This window comes from Salarias fasciatus, chromosome 15 (genome assembly GCF_902148845.1).
Source record: "Salarias fasciatus chromosome 15, fSalaFa1.1, whole genome shotgun sequence".
NCBI lineage: Eukaryota > Metazoa > Chordata > Actinopteri > Blenniiformes > Blenniidae > Salarias > Salarias fasciatus.
In genome coordinates, this window is record NC_043759.1 from 9842988 (window position 1) to 9857781 (window position 14794).

Here is a 14794-nt window from a genome sequence, read left to right on the forward strand (position 1 = left end):
TCACACACGAGGCGATCTTTCTTTAACCGAAAGGCCGTCACCGCTGGCTGCAGGGGGAAGTCGCACTCACAGGTCTGGTGGGATTTGAGTCTCATATTCGGCAATGTTTGCTCAACATCTGTCTGAACTCAGATCCTTCATATGAAAGACAATCTTTTTCTGACGCCACTGTAAAGCCGACATCTGACACACACGTATACACATTGATACTGCCTCCTTCTGTTTGCGATTGGTGTCCCTCGCAGCCCTGCCCTCACTAACACAGATCAGTACGAACACAATTAGACTGAGGGAAAAGACTGCATCCATCATGCATTTTATCAAAGGTCAACATGGAAACCTATCTGGTTGCTTTGATATCTGGTGCTTTCTCAGAGTCGCTCATGCAGTTCAACATGTCCAAAATTATTCATACCCTTTGACATCTGTCACGATCTCGGGGACAATTCAAAGTTCTAAAACATTCCAAATAATCTAAGCTGTTCTTAAGCATCTTAATTACTGATTCATTGGGAACAGCTCTCTTAACTCAGCATGTGGAAAAACAGCAGCTCTCTACAGCTGGTCTGTGGACAGTCATTGCTAAGACACAGGAGCTCACTGCACATCGTGGCTGCTCACAGGTCAGAAAAGGGTTTAAAGGTCATAGGTGAAAGAGGTGAAAAAGAATTAAGAGATCAGCGCCAAAAAGAACACCACATCAAGATTTTGATCAGCATCGGGCCACAGCGTCTGTGAAGTTTTAAAATTTGCATGGCGAGTTGATCGGCTGTGACTGGCTTGATATTCACCAGGTACGATCACAAAGTCAACTGTAACTATGCGCACATGTGGCTTCACAGGCTCAGTCAAGCGTCCACTGATCAGATCGAGCATGTTCCTCCACACTGTCGGGCAAAACGCAGCGTGACACTGAGAGCTGAATATTAAAACATGAACCCATTTTCTCAGGCTCATTTTTATTGGGGGCAAAAAAAAAGAAGCCCATCTTATGTTTGGACCGATAAGGTGTTTGTGTGCAAGTATATGTGCACGTGTGAGTGCGAGTGTCAGATAGGCTAAAAGCTCCTTCAGATCTTCTGCGGAGGTTCAAACGGCGCCCGGTCTATAGTTTCAGAGAGGCGAAAACAAGAGGCATCTTCAGTCGCGTGAGATTGTGCTCGCACTTGCGGCTGCCGCACGCTGTGAGCGAGTGAACAAACACTCAGCGTGACAAGAGAACCGACACATCAAACCGCTGCCATAAGATGTCCAACCCCCCTCTCGCTCCTGTTATTACCTTTTCATTTCTTGCTGTCGAGCCCCTGTCAAAGGCAGCCAAGGTTGTCTTTCCTGCTCGTTTTCAGAGGCCACTTAACGCTACCTGATTGGTCTGGTCAATTTTTTTTTTTTTTCTTCACACCCTTGCTTTTCGTTCTTGCTCTGCATGTCTCTCATTTCCAGTATACATCTGTCTTCACCCTCTCCTTGTCTGCGCTCAACCCAGCTGAGAGCTTAATTGGAATCACCGCACACGTACAATGCCTAATACATAATGCATGGCCAGGCTTTCTTTTATCATTTAAATCATAAAGCTCCTTTGGAATGCCAGACAACACACCGCCACTCCTCCTATACTCGTTTTCTCTCCTTTCTCGGGCTCTGCTTCTCATCCCTCCATCCAAACTGTCCTGAGGCTTTAGCAGAGGCAGCGGAGTGAGCGCACGCACATACGCATGCACGCACTAAACAGTATTCGCTTAGTGCACTACATGATTGAAATTGACAGAAGAAGAGGTTGTTAAACAAAAACAAAAAAAATAAATAAAAGTGGGCTGTGATGCACACAAAGAAACAAATGCACAAGTGTGTATCCATGCACAGTGTGCGAGTCAGGAATCAACACACTGAGTTTACAGGCAAACAGAGCTAGATTAAAAGATCCAATATGGCGCGCACACACACATTAAACAAGTCCACTTAAACATGAAATTAGACAGATAATCGCTGAGTGAAAAACACACATTGTGTGTATACATTACACTTCACTGAACTGACAAATAATAGAAACCAGTTTCATCATTCACTTACAGAAAATAAGAGAAAACTGAAAACTGGTTACATTCTAAATTAATCATTTTGTGAAACACTGATCAGGTTTTTTTTTTTTTAAAGACACACTCCACGTACTTCACATTAATTAAACTGTTATTTAAAAAACTTAAAACGACAGATACCGATGTATGTGTGGTTCTGGTTGGCTGCTAATGGTGAGAGTAGATGTTACAGTTAGACCAAAATGTAAAGCAGGTTATGATCCGGTTCAGACAATATTTCAAGTGAAAATGCATCGTTTTTGTTTCAGAAAAGTTTCGCCTTTTCACTGTTACGTTTAAACCGTTTTACCCTTCAGTTTCAGTGTATTAACACCAGTAGATGCTGTTGTTTGGTTTTGTAATGAAACAACACACACTTGTGTGCAGAAAACTAGACAGACATTTGTATGGACAGACCACGAAAGTTGAATTCCTGCTACAGGTGAGTCTCGATGATGAAACCCAAAGTCCCAGGAGAATATGGACTTAGAGTCATGACGCTGTTGCTGCCCAACACGTGCAGAAGAACCACTGACCGCTGTGACGACCCTCCACTTCCACGCCAGGTGTGCCCGATCGGGAGCCGAGGGTCGCCGCCGAGCAGAGCTACACCTGCAATCACTGGCACAGCTGCAGCCAATCGCGCCTCGGCTCTTAGCTGCTTGTGGCTGGAGCCCTGGCGGCCTGTTTCTGTCGTGATCCGCAGTGCACCGCTTTTTGGCAATAAGCCTTTTTCTACTCACCACACCGCTGCTGCAGCTCTGAAGCCGGATTTTAACTGTTATTGTCAAGTCACACCTGGCTGGATAGGATATTGATTTGGTGATCTATCTATATATTCTCTGTTGTCAGACCATATTAGTCCACACCACATGCATGAGCACACACAACTTTTCCAGATCTGCTTCATCAAACACCCAAATGTTTTTTTTATATGGACAAATCTAATTTTAACCACGATTGCGTTTGATATTTGCTGCTTTCCTCTGGGAGCGCAGACCCTGAGTTGGAAAACAAGGTCCCAAATCACAGTTGGCCAGTCACTGTCCTGGAAATGTAAGAGGCCTCAGCTGTGTGTTTATCTGTATGCTAACAAAGTTTACACAGTTTTTTATTGGCTGGGCAATCCTCTGTTGGATTTGGGGAAAGTTTCCACTCCAGTAAATCCTCTCAGCATATGTGTTTTCTCACACACATTTCCCCGCTCCTCATTCTGAAAACTCTTTCCTTTGCATTGTTAAAACATACAAAAATATGATTAAAGAAAATGTACAGCCCAAAGCTGGTGTGTGAGCCAAACCGATTGGACTTCTTCCCCCTGAAACTTATAGGCTTAACTCAAAAGAAATGCTAACACAAAGCTGTTTCTTTATCTCCAATTTAGGCACAAAATCACAGCCATCAAGTGCGTATTTAAGACAGTTTTGCACGGATCTCTTTTGAAATGAGTCAGCTGGGGGAAAAAAAAAAAAAATTAAATCTGCTGTAGTCATTTCTGATAGGAGATGCGATGGTTTCCAGCTACAGACCCACTGTTTTAAAAAGATTACGGAGGGTAGTAAATTGCCATTGTGGGTACATGAGCCGTGCGTGAAACGGCCGGCTTAAAGAATGAGCGGAAAAAGCTCAAGGAAAAAAAACCAAAAAGATGAAAATGATTGAGAATCTTCTAGAATGTCTTGTTATGGAAAATTGCATGAGTTTGAGTTAGCAGCTAGCCTACCATGTATGAAAAGTCAGTACATGTTTTTCATTGGTATTACTGTGTATGATCAGTTTATCAATGCCTACTTTATAAAATAGGAACCAGTTTTGCCTTCAGGTATCTTTGAAGAAACAATTAAAATACTGTAATTATTAAAAAAAAGTATACCAAAACAAGGAATCTTTAAAGAATTGAGAGGGTTGTCAGGAGGCATATTTGCATGTGTTGCAGCTTGGGCTTTTTACTCCAGGCACCATGCTGAAGTGGTTCCTGCTTCTGTTTCCCAGCAGGAGTCTGATCCTGGTCACTGTGTTTTTCCATTAGGTGCAGGTGTGTGTGTGTGTGTGTGTGTGTGTGTGTGTGTGTGTGTCTGTCCTCTGATGGACTGGTGACTTGCTCAGGGTGTAACCCGAACCGGTCAGCCGGGATGGACTGGAGCCCCTCGCGACCTCACGCTGGATAAAGTGGAGTGCGAGATGAATGGATGGACAGTGTTTACTCCCGCCTCCCTCCTTCAGCGCTCGGCTGTCTTCAAACACATCTTCACTCTGAGCGCTCCAGAAAGCATGGCAGGACAAATACGTGACGATCAGCAGAATAATGTGAAAGTTCCCGCGCCTAAAAGAGCAGATAGGAAAAACCCACGCTGTATTTTACGGATCGGGAATGCATCCCGTCTTCATTACCTCTATTCTTCTTCTTCTTCTTTGTCTCCCTTTCATATCATCTCCAGAACTCCCACTCCTCTCCTCACTCCTGCAGTTCTCCAACGCCCACTGTGGTCTTCGCCGCCAGAGCCGAGCATAATTGCTCACCTACCACACTTCAGCCGAGCAAGTCGCCGCGAACGCGAATCAAAATGAACACATATCATACTACAGCCAAATTACTTTCTCTAATTCACTTCCCGTGTCAAGTGGTTTTCCATAACGGCATTTTAATTAAAAAACTAATCTTCAGATTAATCTTTTTTTTTTTTTTTTAGTCATAATCTCAGGGGCATTTCCTTCAAGGAAAGAAAAGTAAGAAAAACAATGAGCTGATGGCGAGAAAAACAATGTTAACAGTTTTCAATGACATCAGATACGTGGCTAATAAACACACGGAGGCAGCGTGGCGCTGGAAGATAAGGCCTGCCACTCACTCAGAGTGGCGTGAGGTTTTCATGTACTTAATCAAGAGAGCCGTGCTGATTAATTAATGGTGCAATGTGGACAAAATCAACCCTGCTGCAATAAATTCAGAGTGGCATTTGGAAAACCTTTGACACTGTAATCCCGTCTTTATGCCGGTGTCAAACGTTTGGTGGCAGGAGTGCAAACGGCGGCGGACCTCCGGAAAGTTAGAGAACACCCACTGTGGTCAATTAACAGGCTTTGTGGACTTGTTGAATGTGTGATTAATTCATTATTTCTGATCCTCTTGAGATGACGGTTTGCAGAGTTTCGAGCGAGCTGGTGTTGATCAGGTTTAGCAAAGTCACAACAAACCAGACCTGGAAATATACAAACACTGATAATAATAATAATAATGCATTGGTTTTATATAGCGCTTTTCAGGACACTCAAAGACGCTTTACATTGCATTATTCATTCACACCATACTGGGTGGTGGTAAGCTACTACTGTAGCCACAGCTGCCCTGGGGCAGACTGACGGAAGCGAGGCTGCCAATCTGCGCCATCGGCCCCTCCGACCACCACCAACCATTCACTCTCACAACTTTCATACTAGGCAAGGTGGGTGAAGTGTCTTGCCCAAGGACACAACGATGATGATGATCAGAGAAGGCTTGGTATAAACTACAAACAAACTGAAAAGTCAAACTGAAGCAAAATCCTTGGTTTCTATTGGAAATTTTACCATTTAACCTCACTGTGTTTCAGTTCCGGAAGGATATTTTCCTCTGATTTAACTGTGGCAACACAATTCAGCAACTGATTTTAGATTTCTTTAATTTTTTTCCAATCAGGACTAGTTGATAAAGGAAGATGTTCAGAAAGTGATGTCTCCTTGATCACCGTATTCCATTACTTTCTTAAGTATTGACCTTCAACGAAGCAAAGTGGGGGAATGAAGCGGGTTGAAACAGTCCGTCCATTTTCACACAATGCTCCTGGAGAGGTTTAAATCTTGGGATATACTTTAACAAATTAACCCTGCTTTCAGTTTCTCCACTGCTATATTTCTGAACTGTCTGGTGGGCTTCTTCATCTTCATGATGCTGTTTGCTCATAAATGCACGCCACACTTTTCGGATGTTTTTTGTAATGAAATTTGAAAACAATGCATTGTTTTGGACTGGTGGCCTTGTCCAGGGTGTATCCTGTCCTCCCCCAGCACCTTGTCACCCTAGACCATAGATGGGTGGATGGAAGGAATTAGCTGTGATTGAAATCTGTGATTTTTGAGTAGCTTCTGTTTGACCGACACAACAAATTAACTACATGAAATAGACTGTAGGATTCTACATTTGGGTCGACTAAAGTTCTGTGGTCTTTAAGTGTTTTGACACTGCGGCGGTCAAAGTGTATCACCTCAGTATCGCCGCTGATAATCGGGGCTGCATTTATCATGCCGGCCCTGTGAACTTGTGTCAGCAGTTTTCTTTGTCCGTGCCGCTAAAATCGAGTGCGAGAACAACCCTGGAGTCAGAGCAGGCTGCCAACAAGACAATTCCTGACCTCTGTGGGACCTCCTATGAAAACGATATGTCATACTGTGATCGGCTTACAGTAATGGCGTCTCAAGGCTTTAAAGAAGAGCACTGTTATTGGACTAATGCTTCTATATGATGATACCCCGACTCCAAGGATCATCAGTTAGCTATTCATCATGTATGCGGCATAAACAGCACATATTTTACACTATGAAAAGTCGTTTTTCTCTTTTTTCCAATGTGCAGATGGTGTTGTGCAGAGTTTTGCCTGCATGCTGAGATCTGCAGGGAAAATACGTCCATATTTTCACAACTTCACTGTACTTCATTTTCATGGTCAAGGTCTTTCCCCATCAATAAGCTGGTAAAGTTTAACTGATGCATTATGGGTATTTCTTCCATCTGCTTCAGTTCTGGGTTGTACTCTTTTGAGATGCTCCTGCTTCAGTTGCCAAAAAAGAATAACAGGTACTTTAATTGATATCCTGCCAATAATGTCACATGCCAAGCTTGCCGGGCTAGATTTGGACCGCAGGCCATATGTTTCACGCCGCTGATGTGGAGTATTTGTGCCAGTGGGTGCATTTGTGGCAAGCATGAAAATATTCCCTCAAGGCTTTCTTGGTATACTGGCGGGGGGAAAAAAACATGCTCTTTCCAAAATAAGTAGCGGCTTTGCTCATACAAAGCCTGAATGTCTGCCAGCAAAACACAAGGAAATTGGATTGACACTCAAGACGCAGGGTAGCCACATCTCTGAAATACCATGTATTATGAGTCCTTTTGTAAGTGTGATGAGAGAATTTTTGGATAGAAATGAGACAGAAATACTTGGTGAAATTGTGATCTTTAGCAGGTTCGCACATTCCGGAAACACAAATGCTTCCTGACTTGGGGTCACGACGACCTTGACTTTTAACCTTTCAAAAGCAAAATAAACGGAGTTTGTCTGTGAGTGAGAGGAAATGTGAAAAGTGAGTGTGGGAAGTTTGCAAAGGTGAGAAATTGAGGAGAGTGAGAGATTGGCTAAACAGACTCGCAACAGACTTTGCATGTCTTGATCCTTTGAAACCGTGTCGTGACTTGAAAATACTTCAAGTGTCGGCGGAACAGCAGGTCAAACGCACTTACACACACGAAGACAAACAACACGAACACAACGAGCAGCAAGCCAACGCTATCAGATGCGTTGGATGTACGATGATTTCTCTCTGTCTCTGTTGATGTTATCTGCACATGAACGCAGTTCGCTGCTCTCAGCGCGCCCTTATCCGTTCAGCTCTTAGGAAAGATAATTTCTCAAAGCACTGCGACACTACCTCTCTTTCCTCCGCCCGTATGGCCGTTCTTCGGCTCCGGTTCTTTTCGATTTACCTTTTTTCTGACTTTCACCATCATACGTTCCACTTTTCAGTCAGACGTCTCTCTGAGCTCGACACTTCTAACTTTACATTTTCATACGTTCGCGCTGTCTTTGTAATTTCTTTCCAATTCCTCCCTCTCTCAACACCCATTTCTCCTCCATTTGATTTCCTCTTCCCACTTCCACATCACATATCATTTCTCTTTCCACCTCCAGCTCCAAACCGGCCTCTCCTCCACTCAGCAGAGCAGGTGTACCAATATAGGAGCTCGATCGTTTCATTTAATAGCGGCTCCGTCGCTTAATAGTGAGGCTTTCTCTTATCTGATGTGGGAACAAAGAGCGGGTCTGCTGGGTCTAAGAGGCCTGCTTTGAGACAACTGCTTATCTGATGGAGGGAAACATTGGAGAGTGGCCCACACAGTCTTGAACGATTACTCTCTTATCTGATAATGGCTTCCCAAAAGTCGAGAACACTTAGCAAATGGATGAGTGTTAGCTTATTTAAATGCTGGGATTATTTTCTAAAACCTCATTTAAGTTTATCTTACAAGACCAAAGACGCTTTATAATATTAGGCTCCTTTAGATAGGTACTTGAGTGTCCTTTCACCCAACATATCTGTTTCTTTGTCTGCGTTTTTTTGCATTCAACCTTTCATACCTTTAAAACATAGAAAAAAAAAGTCAAACAATATGCAATCTTATCCAGTGACTGAAAAAGTTCTCAAAAGATGAACAAACTGTTCAAAACAAAAAAAAAGTTCAACCACATTTTCACAAGTTCAGGTCTTTCAGACCAAACATTTCCTATTTTGTTAATGTACATTCAAAAAAGGGGGAAATATTACTTCAGTTTTGGTCCAAACACAAACAACTTGTGAGCCGCTGGATTCGTTTCTTATTTGACACACAGTGGTTGACGACTGGTTCAAGTCCCGGTTTGTCTTGGGGGCCTGAGCCTGTTGCCCCTCAATGGTCCTAAACCTTAAAACTCTTATCAATGACTGAAAATAAACAAACAAAAATAAAGCCGTGCATCTAAATCTCTGTTTCTGTTGAATCAGTTTCAAAGTTCACATTGTTCTTCTGTTTTATTCCAAACTGCATCAGATCCTTTTTCTCTGACATATGAGACTCTGCTGCTCTTTACTGTTTATACACCAATGATCTGACAAATGGTTAAAACATAAATGAAGCTGGATCAAAACCTCAAGGTCTCTGAAGCTGCGATGTGCAATCCGCACAGTATTTTACACTTTTAGAGCAGAAGTGATCAGCCTTAATGTCAGCAGAATCAAATATGGTCCCTGTTATGGACTCTTGTGGTTGACGCAGACAGTTTGACACCTACCTCGCTCATGCTGTTGATCTGCTCCAGAGTGAGCTGCAGCAGTTGTTCGTCGCCGCTTTCAGACATCAGCTTGAGCGCAGACTGCTGGAGGCTGGGCTGGTTTTGGAGCAGCAGGGTGGCGATGTGTCTGATGCACTGGGGAGGTGGGGAGAAAAGATACAAGGCGGTATTTGTGAGATGAATGAGAGGATGAAGACGGAGGGTGTGAAATAAAAAACAAAGGAAGGAGAAAATGAGGAAAGGTAATCAGTTTATAGAGTGGAAAGAAAAAGAGGAAGGAGGAACAAAAGAGGGGAGAAGAGACAAAGGGAACGGTGAAGGTTGATCAATGTGCGTGCACTGTAAAGACACGCAGGTGCTTAATACTTTTTTAAAAGGTTTACACACAAACACAAGGACACACCAGACACACAGCGCTATTGGAGTCACATTCGGTAATGTATGGATATCACAATGCAATTTGACTCCCCCATGCTCTGGCAGTTTCATTCCAGCAGATTCAAATTAAAGCTGTTGAGAACAGAGTAAAAGGCTCCCCCCCCCCCCCCCCCCCCCCCCTCCCTCCCTCCCGCCTCCCACACTAATATTAGACAGCCAGGCAGACAGTAGCCTATTCACACTGAATAGCATTAGCACTAAACTAATATCACAGTCAGCTGGTCCTAGACATACAGAATGGCATTTGGCTTACCACTGGCACAATGCTCAGCGGGGCGTGAATAGCATTAGGGCCCGTCAGATATCAGAGAGGCTCTCGTCGATACGGCGTATTGCCGAAAGCACTGGGCTGACGCTAACGCGTTGCTGCGGGTTACACGTTTAATGGCTTCGGTCCCCTCTATTAACATGCGCGCAGAAACGGCGCTGCCGCAGCGTGGTTTCACTGAATGCAAACAAGCTCAGTCCAGTAGTGTGAGGACAAAGGCGACGGAAGACGAACTGAAATCGTGCGAGAGCCGGATTCGCGTTGGTTAAATACAAATACAAATACAAATGTCGCTTGTGTTGGAAGCCTGCGGTGGGCTGGATTAAAACAACAGCATGCACATGAAACTGAAAATGTGAATTACCAACATAATGTGTGCCTGTGTGATCCCAAAAACAATACTAAATTCAAACTAAAATGAACTACATAGTACATGTATGGTTTGGGGGCCGAATTCAAATAAAAGTCAATGGGATATATTTTCCAGAGGTTGTAAAATCATTTTGACATACCCCATGCACTATTTACATTATGAAGTGCTGTGTACAACCAGAGATCTTAAAATATGATTATCACTTCTTTTAATCATGTGACCTTGCATCCTAACTGGGTGGAAGAAGGCAGACGAGACATGAGTTTTCATTTTAACACCGCTTCTGAAAGTCCAGCACGAGCAGCATGTATTGTCACGTCTCGTGTGACTGTCATTAATGCATGAAGCATCAGTTTGAAAGAAACGGGGAGAAATTAATATGTTTCCGAATACGGCCAAGGATTGGCCTTGGAGACTGTGCTGCAGCTGAGGCGATATTCAGCAGCAATGAATGGGGCCGCATTCCTCCAGTCCGTTGGATTTCATGAACCTTCGCATCGAGGCAGATTTTTAGTGAGGATGTCACTTTTTCATCCAAGAACTTGTTTAATTATCATGCGAGGGAGTCTCACAAAGCCAGTGTGAAATGTACCAAGCACAATCACACCACAATACAAACCACTTAAAATTTCTCTTCTGCTCGTCTCTTATCATGTAAATGCAGGCAAAAGGCAGCGCCGTGCGTTTAAGACAGCTGCAGGTTTCACTGACTGCACAGCCTAAAAGCATTATGGGAAATGGCTTGCTTACATGCGACTGGTCCGGATGCTGTCATGAAAATCAGAATTTGGCTGAGTGGAGTTTTATCTGCTGGTTTCCCTTGAACTAGTCGTTATAACATTATATTAGAAATCCAACTGAAACTGAAAAATGAATTCACAGCGAATCAAGGTTTCTTGTGAGGTGCAACCATAAAAAATAAATGTCTACCAAAAGGAAAATTACCTACATTATTCTCTCTGCATGTGTTACATTTTTATTACCGTTATATGGCATTATCGAATAGTTTTCTCCATGACGGATTAGCAGTGAAGTAGTTGAATTATTCGCAGTGATAGGTGTAATTTTACAGAATAAACAATCACTGTTCTGCTGGTAATATTAAGGGACCACAAGAGTGTTGTTCCTGAAGTTCGGGCTGGACTCGGAAAGAAAGTTTTAAAGTTTGTGGCACCAAATCTATGAAATAATTTACAAAACTGTCTGCAGCTTCAATGTAAATTTTTCTGGTTTTCATATGACAACGTTTAAAGTTGTTCTTTTTACCTCTAGTGTTTTAGTGATCAGATTCTTCAGTGAATCTGCTTATTTTGACTCTGACCCACTGTTGTATTCAAGGAAGCCACACAATTATTACACATATTCTTAAGCCTCAGTATGCCGAGACGTTATAGAAGTCGGTTCAAATCCCACTGTAGGCAAATCACTGCTGTTGGGTTCTGAGCAAGGCACTAAACGTGTGTCCAGAGTCCACTTTGAAAAGCATGAAGGGGTTTTCTCCTTACCTGTGCTGGGAGCTTGTGCTTGGTGCTGTAGAGGGATCTCACCATGGAGACAACCTGCTGACCCAGGTCTAATTTGACTTCTGACCCCTGGCAGAGGGTCAGAAGGGAGGAGGTCAGCACCACCCAGGGGTTACGCTCTGATTGGGCCCTGGAGAGAGAGAACAAGGCAATCAATGGAATGTGTGCATTTAGTCTTATGCTGAGCTCTGCTGTTTTTTTCTGTGGTGAACATGACGAGAACATGCAGTCCATACACCAGAACATACACTGCCATGTCTTTTAAACAACAGAATTTAACAGGAACACACAGTACATATTTAAACCAAGTGTTTCCATGTGGAAAATCATCATTATGTTGTTTATCAATGACCGCACTCTTCCGTTTCATCAGACTGTGATTCGGTCAGACGACTGCTGCACCGACGCCGTACTGCATAAAAATGTTCCCGTTCAAATCGCAGACTGACACGAAAGCCAGCCGTGATCAAGACGCTTTCAGACGCTCTAATGAATCCTGACAGTGACGTGTAACCGGGGAGGAAAGATGGCTGACCACAACACTCCAGCGGTTATTATTAAACACCTGCATGCTTCATTTACCCCCCGCCGGCGCGAGCAGCGGGGGACAGCTGCCAGCGGCGACAGCCGTCACTCTGTTTACATGCTTTTATGAGTTCTTCAAGACCTTTTCTAATGTCTCTGGAGTAACAGATTAGCTTCCACTGAGGATCTTTATTACCACATATCAGTCCCGGGGAAAAAAAAAGATGAAAACCACTCAACAGCTTATCTGTTAATTAAAGCTCGGTTGATGGATTGACCCTGTATAAATTATTAATTTTATTAGTATTATCATTAGCATGGAAACGGAGCTGGATTAAAGCCTTCAGATTGGAGATGCCTACTAATTTCGTTGGGTGTGGAGGGTGGAGGGTGGAGCAGCGAAATCACAACCAAGGCCTCATTATACATGCATCAAGCCACATGAGGAGAATTAAAATCACAAGTGAGGCTGTCAAACTAGTTAGCTAAACTAGTCACACAAAGTAAGGAAATTTAGGTTTGGTAAATTTATCTTTTTTTTTTTTTTTTTTTTTTTTGCTGTAGCGATGCTTACTGACATAAACCTGTTCCTGTTCACTGTTTCCTCTACATTCATTTATTAGTGGTGAGCTGCTATTTCTAAATTTGAGCTTCTGCTCCTTTAAATTTCTTTCAATTTGTGCATATTCATGTTATTATTGATATTTTGCGACATGCATGCACACACACAGGCCCATCAAGATATTGATATTTGTTTCCATTTTTAATTTAAATCTATTGTTTCATTCATTCAATCTTTAAAAAGCCATTTTTAATTGGTCACTCAAAAAAAAAAAGGTAAAAGTAGAATTTACAAGTAGTTACTTGTAAAAGTAGAATCAGCAGCCAAGTGTCATTTGTTTATGTTCCCACTGATGGAAAAAATCCTAGAGAAAATATTGCTGTTTATTTCCTTTTTAATGATGCGTTGAAAGCATTTGTGGGATGAGCAGCCTGGCTGAGCATGATTTAATTCTTACTAAATAAGACAGACTTTCAAATTAATAAAATGGTAAATTGCCAAACAACAGCCTATAGCGTTGTGTGTAACGATCAACTACAGTCACAACAGAAAGGCAGTTGAAGGAGTCTGCAAGAGATCAACAGCCTGAGAGCTGTTCATTCTGCTCACAGTGCTGAGTGGAGACATTCTGCAACCCATATTTGTCCAGATTCAGTCAACATGGCTGTGTTATCAACTATAAATCTCAGTTGATCCTGCAATTGGCATCAATGTAGTTGATGTCAAGACTGCTGCAAAGAGTCAACAGCAAAATAAACCGTTTTACATTAAGGATGCATGAGTCACACCTATGCTGCTCATCGGGGGATGCATTTCCAGTGGTCAGAAGGTACATCCTGTGTTGCTAGCGCGACTGGAAGCTGTGTGCATAATTATCATGACAAGCAGTGTATTAAAAGCCAAATGGAGCGCGAAGACAAGAGGAGAAGTCTGAAGTGAATGTTTGGTTTCAGGATGTTTTCACATGATAATGGGAAATGCAGCAAGTTGCTCGTAAATGTTTGGCGATAATGATGCTCGATTAGCCTGCTGCATGTGGGAAGTAAGCTGTGTGGTAAGATCCTATGAGTATCTGTGCAAAATAAATAAAAAAATAAATAAATAAAAACAGAAGTGAGTGAGAGATGAATAGAGTGTGCAGAATAAAGAGATGGCTCATGATAAGGAAGTAGTGACAGCAGGGGGAACAGCGGGACTCCTGTATGTGTGTGTGTGTGTGTGTGTGTGTGTGTGTGTGTGTGTGTCCATCAACGGAAAAGGCAGCTCTCCATCCAACGACCGGGGCGTCTTGTTCTGACAAGCTGCTTCACCTTTGGAAGACGGGAACAAACGGAGACCACTTCTGCTACTGGCAGCAGCGCTGCCTCCTGCGCCTTTCCAGGGGGATGATGGGGAGGCGCCTCTGCATGCTACTACGAGTGTCTGTACGCTCGCCAGACCTGTCACAGGGTGGAGTGTGAGTCACAGCCAGCCCCCATCCGTGCTTTGAATCATGACTCAGTTTATGCGGACAGACTAAAGGATAAGCTTTTTAGATGCAACACTCAATATAGCTCCCCAAGCAACCTCTTGTGGTCTTACTGAAACAAATCCCTCCCCACTCGACACACACACACACACACACACACACACACACACACACACACACACACACACACACACACACACACACACTGTAAACACATTTTATTTCAACCGGGATTATAAACTGAGTCAGACAAGTGTTGAAGGTTAACCAGAGATAAAGCCCTCGAGTCTTGAGCATCTCAAACGAGACATTTTACGGTGAAGTTATTTGGGGCTTTGTGTCCTGAGAGCAGCAGGCGTAACAGAAAAAAAAGGTACAGTGAGCATAAATCTGATCGCGACCTGAATTTTAAAGGAATCTATGCGTCAAAAAAGGCTCGTTACGGAGTAGTTGAATGTTGCCCTGAATTGCCGAGGGCGATGT

The 14794-nt window shown here is 43.1% G+C and overlaps 1 protein-coding gene across 1 annotated transcript in view; it reads right to left on the reverse strand.

Annotated features, from left to right (window-relative positions):
* The window catches only part of nbas (NBAS subunit of NRZ tethering complex), a 161240-nt gene that overhangs the window by 5092 nt on the left and 141354 nt on the right, over nt 1-14794 (reverse strand). The window contains exons 51-52 of the mRNA XM_030109523.1: nt 11739-11886; nt 9155-9289 (exon numbers count right to left, since the gene is read on the reverse strand). Coding sequence (XP_029965383.1) covers nt 9155-9289; nt 11739-11886 — 283 coding nt within the window. The remainder of the gene's footprint in view (nt 1-9154; nt 9290-11738; nt 11887-14794) is intronic.